At 36.8% G+C, this 19,833-nt stretch overlaps 1 protein-coding gene across 2 annotated transcripts in view; it reads left to right on the top strand.

Annotated features, from left to right (window-relative positions):
• Window positions 1–19,833, top strand: part of SNX4 (sorting nexin 4) — a 55,070-nt gene that overhangs the window by 24,076 nt on the left and 11,161 nt on the right. For both annotated transcript variants that reach the window (XM_055568486.1, XM_055568487.1), the window contains exons 6-8: window positions 5,722–5,777; window positions 9,309–9,381; window positions 16,525–16,586. In XM_055568486.1, coding sequence (XP_055424461.1) covers window positions 5,722–5,777; window positions 9,309–9,381; window positions 16,525–16,586 — 191 coding nt within the window. The remainder of the gene's footprint in view (window positions 1–5,721; window positions 5,778–9,308; window positions 9,382–16,524; window positions 16,587–19,833) is intronic.

The raw sequence follows: 19,833 nt of genomic DNA, 5'->3' as shown, positions 1-19,833 counted from the left end.
AACTAACCTGATCACAGTCAAAAGGTGGGATTTAGAACTGACTTCTGAGATGTTCAGATGGATGTGAAGTAACTTACTACAGTGTTTACAGATATACTTTGGTCCTTTCAGATAGTATGCAATTAATTTTATTGTAGTTATCCAAACACACTTGACTATTTTTAGTCTGCAGCCTACTAGAAAGTTTTAAAGGTCTAAAGGTGCATACTGCTGGAGATAGGCATACTGTGACAACAGTGAGAACTGACAGCTGAGCCTGCCGGTAAAGTATAACAGTGATATGAGAGTCAGACACTGCAGTACTGGGGTCTGTGGCATGGTGCCAAATCCCCATTCACCTTTGTAGCCTCTCGGGCTTCATTGCATCACAGGTGGATTCAGTCTTAGTTGTTTATAGTGGTTACTTTGAGGCTTCCAGAAAAGGTTGAATTGCTGGCTGAGTACTTATAATTCAGTGTTTTTTTCTTCTTCTTCTTTTTAGCATGCAACTAGTTTTTTGATGTAAAAAATTTTTTTAAATTCAGTGTTTCTTCAAGTGTGGTCAGTTGGCTTCATGAGTCTCAATTTGTTGGGATTGTTCAGAATACTGAATCCTAGAGTTCATTGTAGGCATATTGACTCCCATGGGCCAAAAACTTGACAAACATTGTTGTAAGATGACCGATAAGAATGTTTTTAGGAAGATAATTTTAAAAGATTATCAAAATTGGTAAGAAAAAAAAGTTTAGAACCAAAAGCAGCATTTTTTTCTGAATATCATTAACATTAAATGTTCACTATGTGCTTAAGCACTATACTCTGATACAGTGTTCATGGCTTTTTTGCTGGCAGCTGCCTCAGTACCTTTGAGGTTAGTTCAGTATTATCCCAGCTTTTTAGGTCAGGAGAAAGTGACTTAACCCACGGTCATATAGTTATAAGTGATAGAGGCTGAATTAAAGTCCAGACCTTCTTAATTACCATCCTGTATTACTTATCTTTTCACTAGCTACTTATATAATTAATGTATATAAAGATGATTGGTTAAGGAATGTTGGAAACTATATTTCAATGAAAATGAGATTGTTCTGAGTCAGACTGGAGCTAATATAGTGTTATAGGTCAATAATGAAAGTGAAAGTGAAGCCACTCAGTCGTGTCTGACTCTTTGGGACCCCATGGACTGTAGCCTATCAGGCTCCTCTGTCTATGGGATTTTCCAGGCAAGAGTGCTGGAGTGGGTTGCCATTTCCTTCTCCAGGGGATCTTCCCAACCCAGGAATCGAACCCGGGTCTCCCACATTGCAGGCAGATGCTTTACTGTCTGAGCCACCAGGGAAGCCCAGGTCAATAATACTGCAATTAAAAAAAAGAATATTTGAACTTGGCTATTGGATTGCCATCATCCAATTGAAATAATAGCTTTAATTTCTCCCTTTTAGACATGTTTAATCTGTAGTTTGGGCCTGCTGCTGCTGCTGCTAAGTCGCTTCAGTCGTGTCCGACTCTGTGTGACCCCATAGACGGCAGCCCACCAGGCTCCCCCGTCCCTGGGATTCTCCAGGCAAGAACGCTGGAGTGGGTTGCCATTGCCTTCTCCAATGCATGAAAGTGAAAAGTGAAAGTGAAGTCGCTTAGTCGTATCCAACTTTTAGCGACCCCATGGACTGCAGCCTACCAGGCTCCTCCGTCCATGGGATTTTCCAGGCAAGAGTACTGGAGTGGGGTGCCATTGCCTTCTCCAAGTTTGGGCCTAATAGTTTACATTTTCTTAAATATTTTTAGAGTATTATACTCAACAGGATAATTGTAAAAATTTAGTTTTATAAAAGTCTGTGCTTTATTTTTTTTTGGCCATGCTACATGACTTGTGGGATCTTGATTCACCAACCAGGTATTAAACATTCAACGGAGGCCCTTGACAGTGAGCACACAGAGTTCTAACCACTGGACCGCTAGGGAACTCTCCCCCCCCCCCCCCCCCCACTCTTGTTCTTCATTTAACACAAATATGAGCAACAGACTTTTTCATCACTGTTGTATATTGGCATTCCTTCGTTTTTCTTGGATGTCTATATGGTACTTCTGTTAATTCACTGAAGGGAGAGCAGAGAGTTTCTCTTTAGAGTAATGAACATATTAACTAGTTACTTTAGTTTAAAGAAATACCATTTTAACCCAGTTACATGAAAGAAAGTGTCATCCATATGCCCAAATCTTAAATGAATTTAGGCTGACTGGGAAGTATCTAGAACCTTGTTTGTGGCTTGGAGCAGGAATTGGCCACAGACAAGATCTGAGGCTTTAGGATCTCTGCTAACTCTGGAGAGTCCAGATGCTAGGTACCTACAGACTATCGGATACTCTTCTAGGTGCTGTGGATCCAACTGTGAATAAGCTGGAAACATTCATAAGCTCCGTGTTCTTATGGAGCTTATACTGAAGTAGTTGAAGTTGAATTAACATCTGTTTAAGATACTTTGAAAGTTATAGGTGATAAAACAGAAAACAGTTGTCATTGTGAGATAATATGACAGCTGGAATTTTTTCCCCAGGGATTATTTTGAGATATGACAGTATAATTTATTGTTCAAATGGAGACTGTTTTGAGAATAAAAAGGGGCTCTGTTAATAATTAGGTTAGGACAGCAGGTGTAAACCAGTAGTACTGTTCTGGGCAAACTGGGTCACATGGTTGAAGAGAACATTTGAGCTGAGACCTGAATAATGAGAAGCCTGCAGTGGAGTCAGCCTAAGGGGTCAAGGAAGAAGAATGTTAGAGTCAGGGCAAGCTGGTAATGGTTTACTAGGTAAGGCTTGGAGGAAGATAAAAATCTGAAAATGAAATAGAGGAAAGACAAGGTCTAGCACAAGAGAAGTGTAGTATGTAATAGAAATTGGAAAGGGAAAGGGAGGTGGGGATTAAAGAATATGGGAAGGTATTAAGTTGGGACTGTAGAATAGTCAGGGTTTTTTTTTTTCTTTTCATTCATCCAGTATACTTATTGCATGTTTTTCTTGTGCCAGGCATTGGGAAGTGTTGGGGATACAGGCATGAAAATGCAGTTTAAAGTAGTGCCATGGCAGCTATTGTGCAACTCTCGGGGCCCTATTCACATTGTGTTTTTCTTGTGGCTCTTATATTTTCATGGACAGCTAGGAAACAAGCAAACAGCCCAGGGGATTTCAGACAGTGCTGTAGTAAAGGAGACTAAGTAGGGTGGTATGAGACAGTGGTGTAAGGGCTTCTTTAGATACTTAGTGGGGAATCTGATAAGATGGATAAAGGGTAACCTGTCAGATTTGGGTAGGGCTTCCCTTGTGGCTCAGCTGGTAAAGAATCTGCCTGCAATGTGGGAGACCTGGGTTCGATCTCTGGGTTGGGAGGATCCCCTGGAGAAGGGAAAGGCTACCCACTCTAGTATTCTGGCCTGGAGAATTCCATGGACTGTATAGTCCATGGGGTTGCAAAGAGTCGGACATGACTGAGTGACTTTCATTTTCACTTAGAGATCTAGCTTTGGGGAGAAGTTTCTGACTTGATGATATTTTAGGCAGTTTCTCTTTTTATGGAATCTTGTGAAATGATGAGCAGATTGAGTGGGGTATTATGATGGACTGACCTGACAGTGTTTGGTAAGCAAGGTTAGCATGATGATGGTTTACATTTTATATGCCTTCTATAGTGGTAAATTGGTAATATTAAAAGTAAAAAACAAATAGGTGGGATTCAGTATGAGATTCAGAAAAAGATACACATGAAAATTTTCTTTTTTTACTCATGGGTTTATGTACTTTCATCCTTATTTAAAGAATCTCGTTTGCTTGTGCCTATAAAGTCACATTGGTAATTTGAAATCACTTAAAGAACACAAGGGAGTAATATATGCCTTAAATTCATATATGCTGTAATTGAAAGGACTTTCACATGCATTAGCTCCTTGGCCCTTCAGATGTAAGAAATGTCAAGAATTGGTAAAATATCCATTTATTTATTAAAAACTTTTTTGGGGGGGCCATGCCACACAGCATGTGGGATCCTCACTTCTTGACCAGGGATCCAACCTGTGCCCCCGCATTGAAAGTGTGGAGTCCTAACCCCTGGACTGCCAGGGAAATTCCTAAAATATACCCCATTTTAGAAATAAGAGAATCCCCTGAATTCACTGACGACTTAAGCTTTAGATATTCTTGAAAGCTCTTTGAATTGCTTTTGGTCTAAAGTTTTAGGATGCTGGATTTGTGGAGTGGTGTATTATTGCAGTTTTTTTTTTTTAAGCTGTGTAATCTGGGAAGCCTTAGTTGTTCTGGTTTGTTTTAATATTTGGGGAGTATTTGTAATTAGGATTTGTAAGTTGGAATGATATAAAATGTTCAGGATGATTGGTATTTTCAAAACCAAATCATGTTATAAAATTGTTAACTGATTGAGCTACACCGTTTGTGAACTCTGTGTTTTTTGTGCCTTGGTCAGGGGAAAAAAATACATTTATGTATATATTTTAAATGAGGACATAGACAACGAGGATAACTTTGGATATATTAAGTATAAGTTTATACAATGAAATTATTACCTAGTGTTGATCCCTCTGTCTTTCCTTTGAAATAAGGTAGAAGTGAAGGGGTTTCCCAGGTAGCTCAGTGGTAAAGAATCTGCCTGCCAACACAGGAGATGTGAGCTCTATCCCTGGATCAGGAAAATCCCCTGGAGAAGGAAATGGCAACCCACTCCAGTATTCTTGCCTGGGAAATCCCATGGACAGAGGAAGCCTGGCTGGCTGTAGTCCACAGGGTTGCAAAGATTTGGACATCACTTAGCTAAGCAGCAGCAGAAATAACTAAAGGTAGTTAAATAGTTGTGTCAGAATATCTAGAAATAAGTAAAGGTTGTTTAAAAGTTGTGTTGCAATGTTTTCTGTCAACTAGAAAGGAATTAATTTGATGTCATCTAGCTTGTTTTTCGGAAAAGGCAATGACACTCCACTCCAGTACTTTTGCCTGGAAAATCCCGTGGATGGAGGAGCCTGGTGGGCTGCAGTTCATGGGGTTGCTAGAGTCGGACACGACTGAGCGACTTCACTTTCACTTTTCACTTTCATGCATTGGAGAAGGCAATGGCAACCCACTCCAGTGTTCTTGCCTGGAGAATCCCAGGGACGGCGGAGCCTGGTGGGCTGCCATCTATGGAGTCGCACAGAGTTGGACATGACTGAAGTGACTTTGCAGCAGCAGCGTCTTGTTTTAATTTAGTACATGCATTTCCATATTTCTTTCTTTTCCTAAAATACTGATCATGAAAATGAGAAAAACCAATGTACATTTGGTTTAGATTCCATCTGAGAATGACCCTCAGTAATGCACAGGCTTCAAAGCAGTAATTTTATTTAGTTTATATATACAGATCATTGTTTTTCTTGATTTAGAGAAAAAGTAAACTACTTTTTGACACAGCCTATTCTGAGTTATAATAACGCAGAGCTGTATGCTTGCTCGCCTGTTGGTATTTACAGTTGTTTTACTTTGGAATCATTGAATGTCATGTATTCAATTTAATTTATAATATTATTTTTGCAGTGTTTAAAAAATAACTACTAGGTGTTTGGGGGGTATGTTTAATGTGTTTGACACAAATAATATGAAGAAAAGTATACTTGAATAGCTTAATTCTAAAGGGAAAATAAAACTGTTTGGATTTATACCCTGAAATATAATTGTATTAAGTGAATAAATTATTTTTTCCAGGCAGACTCCAGGTTAAAAGCGCTTAATGCAACATTCAGAGTGAAAAACCCAGACAAGTAAGGTTTTGTTTTAATAACAGTTACAATATTGTTTTGAATGGTGCCTATCAATCTATTTAATTTTTCATTTCTGAATGTATGCACTTTATTTGCTAAATATTTTAAATAGTAATTCACATTAGTGAAATCCTTTTACAGTCTAAAACTGATTTTGAAATTTGATGATTTTATTGGGATTAAGGTTGTAAGTAACTGACGTTTTAGAAAATTAAACCACTGCTTTTTCCTGGAAGGATTTCTTAAGTGTTATTGAAGGTATCAGAAAAATGAGGAAAGTAATTTTAATTTCATATAAAATAGGTTTTCTTATTAGACTTTGCTTGTCAGATATGTGCAAAACTCAAGGTAATATATTATCTATTTTAATAATAAACTATCTACTTTGAATGCCAAGAAAACTTGATAAATAAATGCATACTAATATAATAATTTCATGGAGCTATATCTATATGACAATTACCTGACTTCATTAATGTTAGTTTGGAGTTTGTGAGAGCATTTCTATATTAAAGGAAACTGTGTATTCAGAAATAACTTTCCGGAGGGTGGAACCTAGGTATATAAGATTTGGTTTTGCTCATTCTCGGAATTTGCAGATAATTCAGGCTCTTCATCATACTGACCTTTGCCTGAAGCTTAGTTCGATTGTACTTTCCAGTTAGAAATGTGCTTAGGTGGATGGGGTTTTTCCATACTTGGCGACCAAGTTTACGAGGTCTGTTAGAATTTCTCTAGTCAGGCCTTCAAGCCTTAACTTCTACATATGTGTACATTCTTAGCAGACAGAGGCCAAGTTTGCGTAGTCTGATAGCCTGTTATGCTGATTTTCATAAACCATAACACATTAACATAATGCCTCTACTTTTTAATATAACTTTTGAATATAAGATGTAAATACTAATATTTTAAAGTTTGGTAATTAGGAAATTGTGATGGTAACCATTGAGGTTTTCACTTTTTTAATAGACTTTGTTTCGTAGAGTAGTTTGAGGTTCCCAGAAAAACTAAGTGAGACATCATACAGAACTCCCATATCCCCTCTGCCCCTACACTTGCACAGCTGTTCCTGGATACATACAGCCACCCCTGGTATACCTTTCCAGCGTGATACATTTGTTACGATTGATCAGCTTGCATTGAATCATCATGATGCCTGTCAAAGTGCATAGTTTACATCAGGGTTCACCCTTGGTGTTATATATTGTATGGGTTTTGACACATGTACAGTGACATGTGTGTATCATTATAGTATCTTGAAAAGTATTTTCACTATGCTAAAAATCCTTTTTGCTCTCCCTTTTTATCTCTTCCTCCCCATAACCCTAGCAACCACTGATCTTTTTACTGATTCCATAGTTTTGCCTTTTCCAGAATGTTGTATCATCGTACGGAGCATTTTCAGACAGACTTTTGCTTTACAGTATGCATTTAAGATTCCACTGAGGTTTTAATAAAGGTTATGACATCCATAATATATAAGAGGTGTTGTCTAGATTAAGAACTAAAATTATGTCACCTTCCAAAAAAAGCTTTGGAAAATGTAAGCAGCAGAGTTTACGACATTGGTGAATGTACGTTCATTAGAGGAGCATGTAGATGAGACAGTTTAAATTAATATTTTAATGTTGCTGTTAGTTAAGTGTTTTTTAATGTAATAAAAAATGTATTGTCAATTGTATGTTTGTCTTCCTTTTTCTGACCTACCATCTCTTCTAGATTGCTAAATTTTGTTTAATATCCATATTATAGAATTTTAAATGTGATATAGCCAATAACATAACCAGGGCAGTTTTTGCTCCTGAGTTCTTGTTAAAGTATATAATTAGTAATAGAATTTGTTTGCCTTAAGTTTTAGATTAGAGAATTATCTACATCAGTCATTGTTGTAACAGATTTTTAATATATAGAATCTCTGTTCTAGGTCTAGCTGGCCCAGTAAATTAATTATTATTCATACTGTTATTAAAATAGTTTATATCACTAAAATACTTTCTTTCTGTTCTTTCTTAAAATCTAGAAAACCAGAAAGAGTTTCAGAGGGAATACCAAAATGATACTCCTTCATGCATGTTTATTTTTCTTTACACTGTTCAAAGCAGTGAGGAGGAGGACCTTGAGTCTTCTACTTTCTTGTGGCAGTATTTGGCTGATATTTAGGAGGTAGACCAAGTGATTAATAGAATGTATGGCATGAAAGAGAGGAGAAGGAAAACAGGTGGCACCCAGGTTTCATTCTTTAAACTGCTAGGGAGTACAGAGGAGATTTGATGGCATGGGGGAAGATAAGTTGAACTTTGGATATATAAGCAGCCACTAATATCTGCTAGCCAGTTGGCATTATAGATACAGCATTTAGGAGAGAGTTTGGGGCTGGAGATAGATATTTGGAGTTAAGCAGCATGTAGATCATGATCGTGAAGCTTTGTGAATAAGTCACATAGAGTACGGGCTTCCCACGTGGCACTAGTGGTAAAGAACCCGCCTATCAATGCAGGAGACCCAGGTTTGATCCCTGGGTCAGGAAGATCCCCTGGAGGAGGGCATGGCAACTCACTCCAGTATTCTTGCCTGGAGAATCCCATGGACAGAGGAGCCTGGTGGGCTACAGTCCATAGAGTTGCAAAGAGTCAGACACGACTGAAATGACTTGGCACATATGTACACACATACAGTATGTAGACCAAATAATTGGTTGTAATATGGGCAAGGACCTAGGGCTGAACTCTAAAGAAACCAGTGCTTGAAGGGTGTTTTCCAAAGTATAATCTGAGGATTACCAGCATCTGAATCCTGTGAGTGAGTTTGTTATAAATTCAGATTCCTGAGTCCCACTAGGGCCTCTGTGTACAGTTATGGTGATTACTCATGCCCTCTTTTACTGAGAGGCCCTCAGTTGTGTTTCTGGCAAATGTTTTAGGAGTCCTTTGAACACTAAAGTTGGCAGTATAAGAGATGGGTGAAGGAAGTCAGTCCTGCAAAGGAGACTTTAGGAGTGACCAGAGAGTAAAAGGAAAATCATTAGAAATTAACAGTGATGTCAAGGAAATAAGTTTTTGAGGAGGGTGAAGTAAGCTGTTACATTGCTGGAAGAGCAGTGGTATCTGAAGTTTCAGGTCATTATGGAGAATGGCAGATATTAGATTATAGAAGCAAAGATTACTGAGCAGCGTGAAGATTAGGGTTAGAGATCATGAGTTTATGTTTGTACCAAAAGATTTTTTTAGCGCCATAAATTTTCTCCTGTTTTCTTTTTTTCCCAAGTAGTTTCTCATACCAACAAATTTTATCTCTATCTCAGTTCCACAGTGTGAATTATAAAGTATGACATCTTTTCTCAGCTTTAAAAATATCTAAAGAAAATGTGGTTATTTAATTGTAGAACTTTTTGAGTTTGTATCAGTGTGTAAATGTTTAAGGCTAGCATATGGTTAAATAGAATCAGTTTCATTATTCTCAGGAACTGCTGTTTTGTCTTTCAGTTTTTGACTGCTGTTCATGAAAAAAATGATGTTTTGTTTCCTATTTCAGGAGATTTATTGAACTAAAACACTATAGTGATGAACTCCAGTCTGTCATCTCACATCTCCTTCGAGTCAGAGCTGTAAGTGGTCACCAGAAGCTTTTTGACAGGTGTTTTTATGGAAGTGCTTCTCATTTAATCATTATGTTTTTAAGTAATGGAAGGTGTTTATGATGAATAACTGATTTTTATATTCAAATTTGGTGTGTTAGTCACCTAAATTGCATTTTTTAAAAATTGTGAAATTTTTTCTGGCATAAATAACTTAAAGAATTTTAACCTATTGTTTTCTCTGTAGTCTCTATATGGTTTCTTGTTTTTTTTTTCTTAGTATATAGTTGTTTTGACATTTATCAAAGTGCCTATCATTTCAGCATTGGAATATAATTGTGTGACTTTGATCTAAATATTCTTTTATTCTTTCAAGGTTTTTTTTTAAGGTTGGTGAATAGTTAATATTAAGCCATTCTGCATCTGTGCTCTTAAATTATACTAAATAAACTTATGTAGGGTAATGGTCTGCTATGACATGAGGAACTAGTAATGTACCAATAATGATTGTACTTACCTGTAGAGTTTGGCTGTAATAGACATGGAGAAATATATTTTTGGGTAGATTAATGTAGTACCTGAAAAATGTCCTTTGGGGTAACCTAGAGAAAACCTTAGAACTGGTCTTAAAGGCTTTGAAAGACACTGAGTTACCAGGTCTATGATCATATCTTACACTCATTGGAATCATCTTGAAATGAAATATATTATCTGGGATTTGTTTTATTGAAAGAGTCTGCTGGTAAAGGGTAGAGAGTAGGGTCAATTTTAGATGCAATTTAATTGGCCATATGATAATTGTTGAAGGTAAGTGTTGGGAAATGGGAGTATATCCTACTATCCTCTACTTTTTGTATGTTTGTATGAAGATTTTCATTAAAAGTATAAAAAAATAAAGTAAGGGAACACTCCTTTTGAAGTATCCTCATATTGGCCCAATCTGTGTAACCGTCCAGAGTACTATAGGACTCTTTATATAAATTGTAAGATACTTTGTAGGAAAAGAAAAAGGTACCTATGAGAATTATTAGGATAGAGTCAAGAATGGGGTATTGAAAAGGACTTGTGAATTGATGAGATAAAATTTCTAGGCCTCTAGTTACTTTGAAGTTACCTAAACAAATAAGGCAACAATTCTTAATGGAAAGTGAAGGTGGGGTCAGAGACACCCCAGAAGACTGGAAGAACCCTTCATACTATTTTTGTCTTCTATGTCAAAAAACCTGGAGAATTTACTTAAATTAGAGGTCTGGCTGATTATGAAAGCTGTTCCTCTTAAAGACCTTCCACCAAAGGGAAGGGGGCACACTGTGGAAGGTGTCATGCCACAGGAAGCTGGACGGCGCTGGGTGTCTTGGCTAGGCAGAGGCACACTGTTAAGCAGTCACATACCAGCTCCAGGTATTGAGAGGTTCTCAAGCAGTCATTCACATCCAGAAGAAACGAAGGGAAAAGGCAGAAAAACCAGCCAGAGTCAGATTTATCGGAAATAGCAGAGATGAGTGGTGAATTGAACAAAGTGTAACAATTAAAACCCAGAGAATCTGTAAAATGTAGGGAATAAGTTTGAATGATATCTAAAGGAGGGAGGAAATAACTGTCACTGTTGTGAAGCTGTGCTGCAGATCATCTAGCCTGCAAGAAGGTATGGGTGATTGCCCTCATAAAGCAAGTGTCCAGTGATCATATTTGGCTTTCTGCTGAAAGTGTATTTTTGAATGTGATTAATACTTAATAATCTTTAGAGATCATGGTAAAATGTAATAGTGATGTTACAGAAAGTTTTGAGTCTCACACACAGCTGTTTCAATACTTTGTAAATTTCATTTTGAGGGCTTCCCTCGTGGCTCAGTGGTAAAGAAACTGCCTGCCAGTGCAGAAGAGGCGCAGGTGACTTGGGTTTGATCCCTGGGTTTGGAAGATACCCTGGAGAAGGAAATGGCAACCTACTCCAGTATTCTTGCCTGGGAAATCCCATGGACAGAGGAGCCTGGCGGGCTACAGCCTGGCGGGTTGCAAAAGAACATGACTTAGTGACTAAATAAGAGCAGTGCTTCATTTTAGCCCTGTTGTTCTTCTAACTATTTTTAACCATGCCAAGCTTGTTTCTGGTCTTTTATTTGCTGTTTCCTGGACCTGTACCATTCTTCCCTCATGCCCTACCCCAGGATCCTCACTTGGCTTATTCTTTTGTTATTCAGTTATTGGTTCAAATACCTCTTGAGAGAAATTATCTTTCTTGAGCATCCTATATAAAATGTGGTGCAGGTTTCTATGGTTTCTGTCATTTTCTGTGATTCTGAACTTGTTAATTATCTCCTCTACTAGTAGATACGTGAGCTCGTAAGAGCAGGAGCTTTATTTTCTCACTGCTGAATCCTGAGAATAATGCTGGACTCAAATAGCACCCACTATGTATTCATTGAATGGATGAATAAATAAATGTATGTGCTGACAGTTTTATGTTTTAAAAAATCTTGAAAAGCAGTAAGATAAATTGCTTCTTGAACTTAATTATAACCAACCAAGGGGAACTGGTTAGTAATGTATATATGACAAGAACTTTTAAAGAAAATGACCTTGTCAGCAAAGAGCTTGTAATACACAAGTAAGAGAATTCTGGGTATAGATATTTACCCTAGACTTTATGAAAACAGGCTTCAGAAACTTAATTGACATGAAAGATTGCTTGAGCTCTTCAAAGACAGCACTTGATAAATAAGATAAATGCCAGTGAAAAATATGGAATAGCTAAAATCTTGATTTATACTAAAATTAGGAAAAAGGCTTTTTAGTCATTTACAGTAACATAAAAGTTAAAACTGGAAGGTTAGAACCCAACACTGATAGAATCCTGAAAACAACAGAGATCACCACAGGGAGGGCCTTTTTGTAACATTCAGTGTCAAGAGAAGGCTTAGACACTGTTGGAGACATGATGACTTGTTAACAGATAAAAAGAAAATACAATTATTTGGCTATCTTTTCTGTTGAGGAAAATTCTTTTGAAAGTCTTGATAGAAAAGGCAAAAAATAAATGACTTACAGGTTAAAGAGTTAATATTTAAGGTATTAAAACAGAACCAGAAAGGGTGGGTAGTCTTAGATTGAGAGGAGCTGGAGTTAGCACTTTCTCTGCTGTTTACTAAGTTCTTCAGGCCAATCCAGAGACCTTTCAGAGTTTGTTTTCTTGGAGAGTATCTGCCTGGTACACAGTAGGTACTGCATAAATATTTGTTATATGAATGAGTGTGTTATTCATAGAGTTGTGATATTCGGATGAGATAATCCATGTTTCATAAACTAAAACAAAAGGAAAAAGTACTAATATCTAATATTTTGAACCGTGGTGTTGGAGAAGACTCTTGAGAGTCCTTTGGGTTGCAAGGAAATCAAACCAGTCCATCCTAAAGGAAATCAGTCCTGAATATTCATTGGAAGGACTGATGCTGAAGCTGAAACTCCAGTACTTTGGCCACCTGATGCGAAGAACTGACTAATTGGAAAAGGCCCTGATGCTGGGAAAGATTGAAGGCAGGAGGAGAAGGGGACGACAGAGGATGAAGATGGTTGGATGGCATCAACGACTCAATGGACATGAATTTAAGCAAGCTCCAGGAGTTGGTGATGGATAGGGAGTCCTGGCGTGCTGTACTCCATGGGGTTACAAAGAGTCAGTCATGACTGAGGACTGAACTAAACTGAACTGATCTAATATTTATTATATTTACTGTTGTTACTGTTGTATATAAGCCAACTATGGTGTGTTATTTTTACCTAATTCTGACAGTGGCCCTTTGAATGTCGATGCTGTGACTGTCCCCAATTTATAGATTAGGAAGCAAATCCCTTATTTTCTACAATCATATTTGCTGCCTTTCTAGGGGAAATCAAATTTAGAAGGGAAGGAGGATTGCTTGACCTTGCTAATACGCTAACTATGTAAATTGAAATTATTGAGCTACTATTTAACATTTAATTTGTAGTCATTTGTAGAGATAACATATCTAGTGTTTGTGAAATATTCGGTAATGGCAATGTAAAGTCTTACATACAACTCCTTTGGGAAAGATTTTAGCAGTACTGTCATGAGTCTTAAATCTCATGATTGTTGCCTCCTTAGGAGATAATTCAGAAGAGAAACTATGTGTCCAGATTTTAAAAATAAGATCATTTAATAGACTGTCATAAAACTTTAGGTCCTTTTTAACATTTTATCCGCTACTACTTCAGCATGGATAGGGAAGGCATTCTTAGCATAGTTCCAAATGATTTCAGAGCTGGAGAGGATGATACGATGAGTCTGTCAAGTTTCTTCTGTTGTCATTTTATTTGCTAGGTGTCAGTCCTTTGTTGTCAGTTGTTAAGATGATCAGTTTTCAAAAAGAAAGACTTGTCAACAGAATTGAAATTGAGTGGCAGTCTAGACTAAATCATTGGGTCTAGCCCCTTTTCCCTGGCACCACAATTCTTGATTACCAGTGACCATTAAATTAATCTGGTTTTGTTGCTGTTTAGTCCCTGTGTTGCATCTGATTCTTTTGTGACGCCATGGACTGTAGCCTACCAGGCTTCTCTGTCCATGGAATTTCCCAGGCAAGAATACTGGAATGGGTTGCCATTTCCTTCCCAGGGGGATCTTCCTGACCCAGGGATTGAACCCACATCCATCTCCTGCGTCTCCTGCATTGGCAGGTGGATTCTTTACCACTGAGCCATGGGTTTTAATAATTCATGATTTATTTCTTAGCCATTTTTATCTTTACTTTTCTGTAGAAATGCTCATTTTTGGTCTATAGTTTTTCTTTGCTTCATCTTTTTTCTCACTGTCTGATGATCTGGGTACTAGTCATCTTGTGTTTTACTTGGCTAGAACAATTTACTTCCATGAGTAGTTGATACCAGAAACATTACTGCTGGTTCAGTAACAACTGCTGAGTGGCTCTGTGTTGCCTCATTCTCTAGTAGAGTGGTTCCTTGTGTAGTAGCTCATCTTTCTGGCGTATGAGAACTCTTGCCTCTTTTTGTCATGCTCTGTGGACTAGAGTATTTTCCAGAGCTCTAATTATTATGATTGAAGCTCTTTTTGTATCAGCTGCATGGAGTGATAAAATTTAAAGAAAAAAAAAAAAGCAAAACTTTTAAACACCTGGAATTCAAAGCTTTTTCTTTGACGTTTATTTTGGATATGTATTTTGTATTTAAGTTGCTCTAGATTTATACTTATGTGGTTAACAAACTCTTTCCCTCTCTTCCATGCTTAGTATCTTAGGTAGATGATGAAATGCTCAGCTTTCAGGAGGAGGTTTGATTTTTAAAAGTATAAGAATCTAGAAAAGTTAGTAGTCTAGAATGGCATTTTCCATTTTGTAATCTTTAGAATGCCAGTCCTATAATATGGTCCCTACTGCAAATCACCCTCTCTCAGTAGTCCTTATTCATATATAGTGTTAAAGTTCTAAAAAGTCAGGCAGAAAAAAAATACAACAACCTGTAAACTTTTAAATCTCATTGCTTCCAAAATTTATTTAACAATGGAACTCATTTAAACAACCAGTCAACACTCTGTAGGACTCTCAAAAAATAATTGGGAAATAATGTCCCAGAGTAATTAGTTTCGAGGTCTGCGGACAACCGTGAAAAGTTTGAAGCATAATAAAGACTGAACTTTGTACTGGAAGTGGAGTCTAGTACAGGAGTTGGCAAACTTTTTCTGAAGGCCAGATAGTAATTATTTTCACCTGCCCAGGTCGTATGGCCCTTGTTGAAGCTGTTCAACTCTGCTATGAAAACAGCCGTGTGTAGTGCTAGCGTGAGTGAGTATGACTGTTCTAGTAAGCCTTCACAGAAACCAGCTGCAGACTGGTAGTGTGCTCCCCCTCATCTAGCAGGCATGTGTTTCTTCATAGCAGGTCAAGGAGAGATGGAAAGCACTTCCTGATCCTCTTATACCAGTTCCAAGTTTTACAATATGGTTTACTGACTTTTAAGCTGAAGTGTTGAACGGGTTAAGATTTATTGTATGGCTAATGCCTGTTTCCTCAAATTACTCATATTTGAGTAAGGAATTTGGCCACCTGATACGAAGAGCTGACTCATTTGAAAAGACCCTGATGCTGGGAAAGATTGAGGGCAGGAGGAGAAGGGGACGACAGAGGATGAGATGGTTGGATGGCATCACCGACTCAATGGACATGAATTTGGGTAAACTCCGGGAGTTGATGATGGACAGGGAGGCCTGGCGTACTGCGGTTCATGGGTCGCAAAGAGTCGAACATGGCCTGAGCGACTGAACTGAACTGAGTAAGAAATTAGAGGGGCAGTTCATCTTCAGGATTTTCATTGAGAAATTGAATACTAGAAATTTTTTTTTAAAGAGTTTTATGTGACATTGACTTCTGGTCTTCTATTTCATGTCCATAACACTTTGGAGAAAGGAGATTACCACATACAGTGTTTTTTGTCTTTTGCAAGATGTGTGTGAATGATGGGGTGGTATGTGTTTTAATCTCAGTGAGCTAAACTATAATTCTACTGTTATTAAATGGTTAGAAGGCATTAATTTGATAAAGTAGCGCAGGAAGTATATTGCATGTGTGCAGCGTTTATGTATAAAACTATCAATAATACAATTGAAAATGTTTATATTCTCTTCCCTGGTAGATCCCTCTTTGGGGACTTTTATCTTAAGGAAGTAATCTGAAATTTGGAAAAAGCTGTACTCTCAGAGAATGCTTATTTAATACTGAAAAAATTAGGGATAACTGAGTACCTGACAAGGAATGCGTATATAATTTATATACCACTAGGTGAAATTTTATGCATCTATTTTTTTAACTGGTGTCTATTAAAAATAATATTAACCTGCTTGATAAAAATATTAGCACTCTTGGTATAGGAAATTTTAAAATGTTAATTAAAACATATATATATATATATGAAAAAATTACATTAATATGATGACAACATTAGTTTTTTCCCCCCATGATGAGACTTTGGGAGATTTAAGCTCTTTTTTTTTTTTTTTTTTTTTGGCGTATTTTTCAAGTTGTAATAAGTAAACATATGTATTTTTTAATGAAGATAAAATGTATTTTTAGTAATCTGTTTTTAACTTATAAACAGTGAACTGTTTATAACTAATAGCAATTTTTTTTTGAATATTTGTTCCAGAGAGTAGCAGATCGACTATATGGTGTATATAAAGTACATGGGAATTATGGGCGAGTTTTCAGGTAGGCATTATACAAACTTTTATAATAAACAACAACTAGCTCTAATCAGCTTTTTGCGTAAGAACTGTAATTCATGAATATATATGAGTCTGCAAAACAAAAGATAATTTTTAATTGTTATTTATTTATTTTCTGTGCTGGGCTGGTCTTCATTGTGAGGTATGTGCTTTCTAGTTGTGGCGCACAGGCTTAGTTGCCCTGCAGCATGTGGGGTCTTAGTTCCCTGACCAGGGATCCCACCCACGTTCTGTACGTTGAAAGGCAGATTCTTAACCACTGGACCACCAGGGAAGTCCCAAAAGCTTATTTTTTAAATCCTGTCCAATAGTAGTAGTTTTCAGACTTTTCCTGCAAGCTCTTAATTCCCTGACCAGGGATCGAACCTATGCCCTCTGTAGTGGCGGAGTCTTAGCCACTGGACTGGAGTTTTAAGTCTTCAGACTTTTTATTGTAAAGCCTTTTTTTAAATAAAAAAATAGTAAAGGAGTCGAATATATTGAGCAGATAAAAGATAAACTCCTCTTAAGCAGTGAGCAGTGTCTTTCATTTTCTTGGCAGAATGCCCAAGGAGATTCCTTTTAAGTCACTGTCATATTGAATTGGTGGTTTTCTTTTTTTTCTTCCTTTGTTTTATTTTATAATTTCTAAGGCTTTCACAAGATTGGTTTTTCAGTCTTGGAGTAATATTAGTGTAAATTAGAATATTTACTTGTGTATGTAACTTGCATATATTGGTAATTTTTGAGCCTTTTCTTTTGTGAATTTTTGTTTGTTGATTATTTTAGTTGTGAAATTTTAGTAGTTATTATCCATATCTCCTTGTAAGAAGACTGTCCTTGCTAATGTTCTGTCCTTTTGATTGAAGTAGTCAAAAATAATTCATTTAACATATTTGAATAGATAAGATATTCATATAATACAAAATTCAATAGGAACAAAAGCTTGTATAGTGAAGTCTCTTTGCTCCTCCTGCCTGCCAACCACCCAGGTCTCCTCCTCTGAGGCAACTACTAGCAGTTTCTGAGTTACTTGTGTATCCTTCCAGTAAAATGTTTTGTAGCACTGTCAGTGTATAAGGTGAAAGTGAGGTCGCTCAGTGTGTCAGACTCTTTGCGACCCTGCGGACTGTAGCCTACCAGGCTCCTCCATCCATGGGATTCTCCAGGCAAGAGTACTGGAGTGGGGTGCCATTGCCTTCTCCAGGGGATCTTCCCAACCCAGGGATTGAATCTGAGTCTCCCGCATTGGAGGCAGACACTTCAACCTCTGAACCACCAGGGAAGCCCGTCAATGTATATTAACACACAAACAAATGCATTCTACTCACTCCCTCCCCCACCTTTTTTAAACATGTAAATGTTCACTTCTTTTATTTTGCTTTTTTTAACTTAAAAACTGCTATCCTAAATATATTGTTATCAGCAAATAACTGTATTGGGCTTTATTGAGCTGAAGCATCATAATTTATTTAACCAGTTTCTTGATAATTATTTCTAATCTGCTGTTGCATTCAATGCTTTAATTAATGTTCATGTTCATGTCATTTCACACATGATTGAGTATATATGTAGGATATGGTGAATGGTGAAGATCGCTCAGTCGTGTCTGACTCTTTGTGACCCCATGGACTGTAGCCTACCAGGCTCCTCTGTCCATGGGATTTTCCAGGCAATAGTACTGGAGTGGATTGCCATTTCCTTCTCCAGGGAACTTCCCTACCCAGGGATTGAACCCGGGTCTCCCACATTGTAGAGAGACACTTAACCGTCTGAGCCACCAGGAAAGTCCATAAAATTCTACAAATGTTGTTACTGCATCTAAGGATAATTGAGTTGGTAGATATTGCCAGATTTCCCTGTATGGAAGATATTCAACTCCCATCATCAAAATGTTAATATCTATTTCCCCAGACCCTCACCCAAACAATTTTTAGTGAACTTTCGTCTTTATCAGCCTGATGGTGAAAAATGCCTTCTCACTGTAGTTATAATTTGTATTACTCTAATTATGGATGAAGTTAAACTTTTTTCCTGATGATTAATAGCCTCTATTTTATTTTTTTAATTTTATAAACTGTATGTATCTTTGGCCGTTTTTTCCTACTGGGCTGGTAGTCTGGTTTCTTAATTGATTTGCAGGAGTTGTTTTATCTTTTAGGAACATTAGACGTTTGTGAAATGGATTGCAACTTTTCCCCCACTTTGTTATATGTCTCTTGACTTTGCTTATGTGGCTTTGAATATACAAAAATATTCAATCTATTAAATTCAGTTGACATGCAAGTGATTAGTTTTTTAATAATAAAGCATATATTTTTCATTTCTTCTATATTTTTGTGGTTCTGGAAATTTTTGATTCATCTGAAATTTATTTGAATATTAGTGTTCAGACGTAGCACAGCCGAAAAAAAAAAGAATCATTTTGTAAACAGCCAGCACTAAAAAAAGATTAACTGTTGCTATTACTATTTTGAGAATACACATGAGTAAAAATTATCAGAAGGAGATATGTTTATTTATGTTTGTTTTCCTTCCTTGACAATTTTAAAAACCATGTGAGGGTTTTCCCTTCTAGTATTATAAGCATATAATCTTGATATTTCAAGAACAGTTTATAAAGACCACAGATTAACAGAATCATAGTATTTTAATTTTTCTTTTTATGATATTTTGCAGTTGAAGGTGTTTATTATACATTCTTTACATAGCAGAAAAATTGGAAACAATCTTGAATGGTTCAGAAAATGGTTAAAAAAATTAAGAGTTGCCACTGAAACAATGCTGAGAACAAATTATTTTAATAATGTGGGGAAATACTGTTAACAAGAAAAAACATGGTACAAAGGTGCATATACTACATGATCTCTGCCATATTAAAATAAGTAAAAATAACTGGAAGAAAATATATCAAATTATGTCATCTCTTAGTATTTAAGATTATAGATCTATTCCCCCCTTTATTATAATGTATATGTCTTCCATAAAAAGGAATTTTTATTTCAGGAATTTCCCTGAAATGGTAACAAAATGATCTGTAGTTCCAGTAGACTTTGTTGTGCAACTTTAGTGCAAGTTACTGAAGTTTTACGGTACACCCAATATTTCTGTACAATTGTCTATTTCTGTTACCTATTAAGATAGTGATATGTAATCATGTGTGGTTATCACAGTCATTCATGTAGAGTTTAAAAATATACGTGCCTCAGCTCTATCCTAGAAATTCTGATTAAGTCATTCAAGAGCAGGAC

This window comes from Bubalus kerabau, chromosome 2 (genome assembly GCF_029407905.1).
Source record: "Bubalus kerabau isolate K-KA32 ecotype Philippines breed swamp buffalo chromosome 2, PCC_UOA_SB_1v2, whole genome shotgun sequence".
NCBI classification, from domain to species: Eukaryota; Metazoa; Chordata; class Mammalia; order Artiodactyla; family Bovidae; genus Bubalus; species Bubalus kerabau.
The sequence above is the reverse complement of the archived record's forward strand: the minus strand, read 5'-3'. Positions and strand labels throughout refer to the sequence as shown.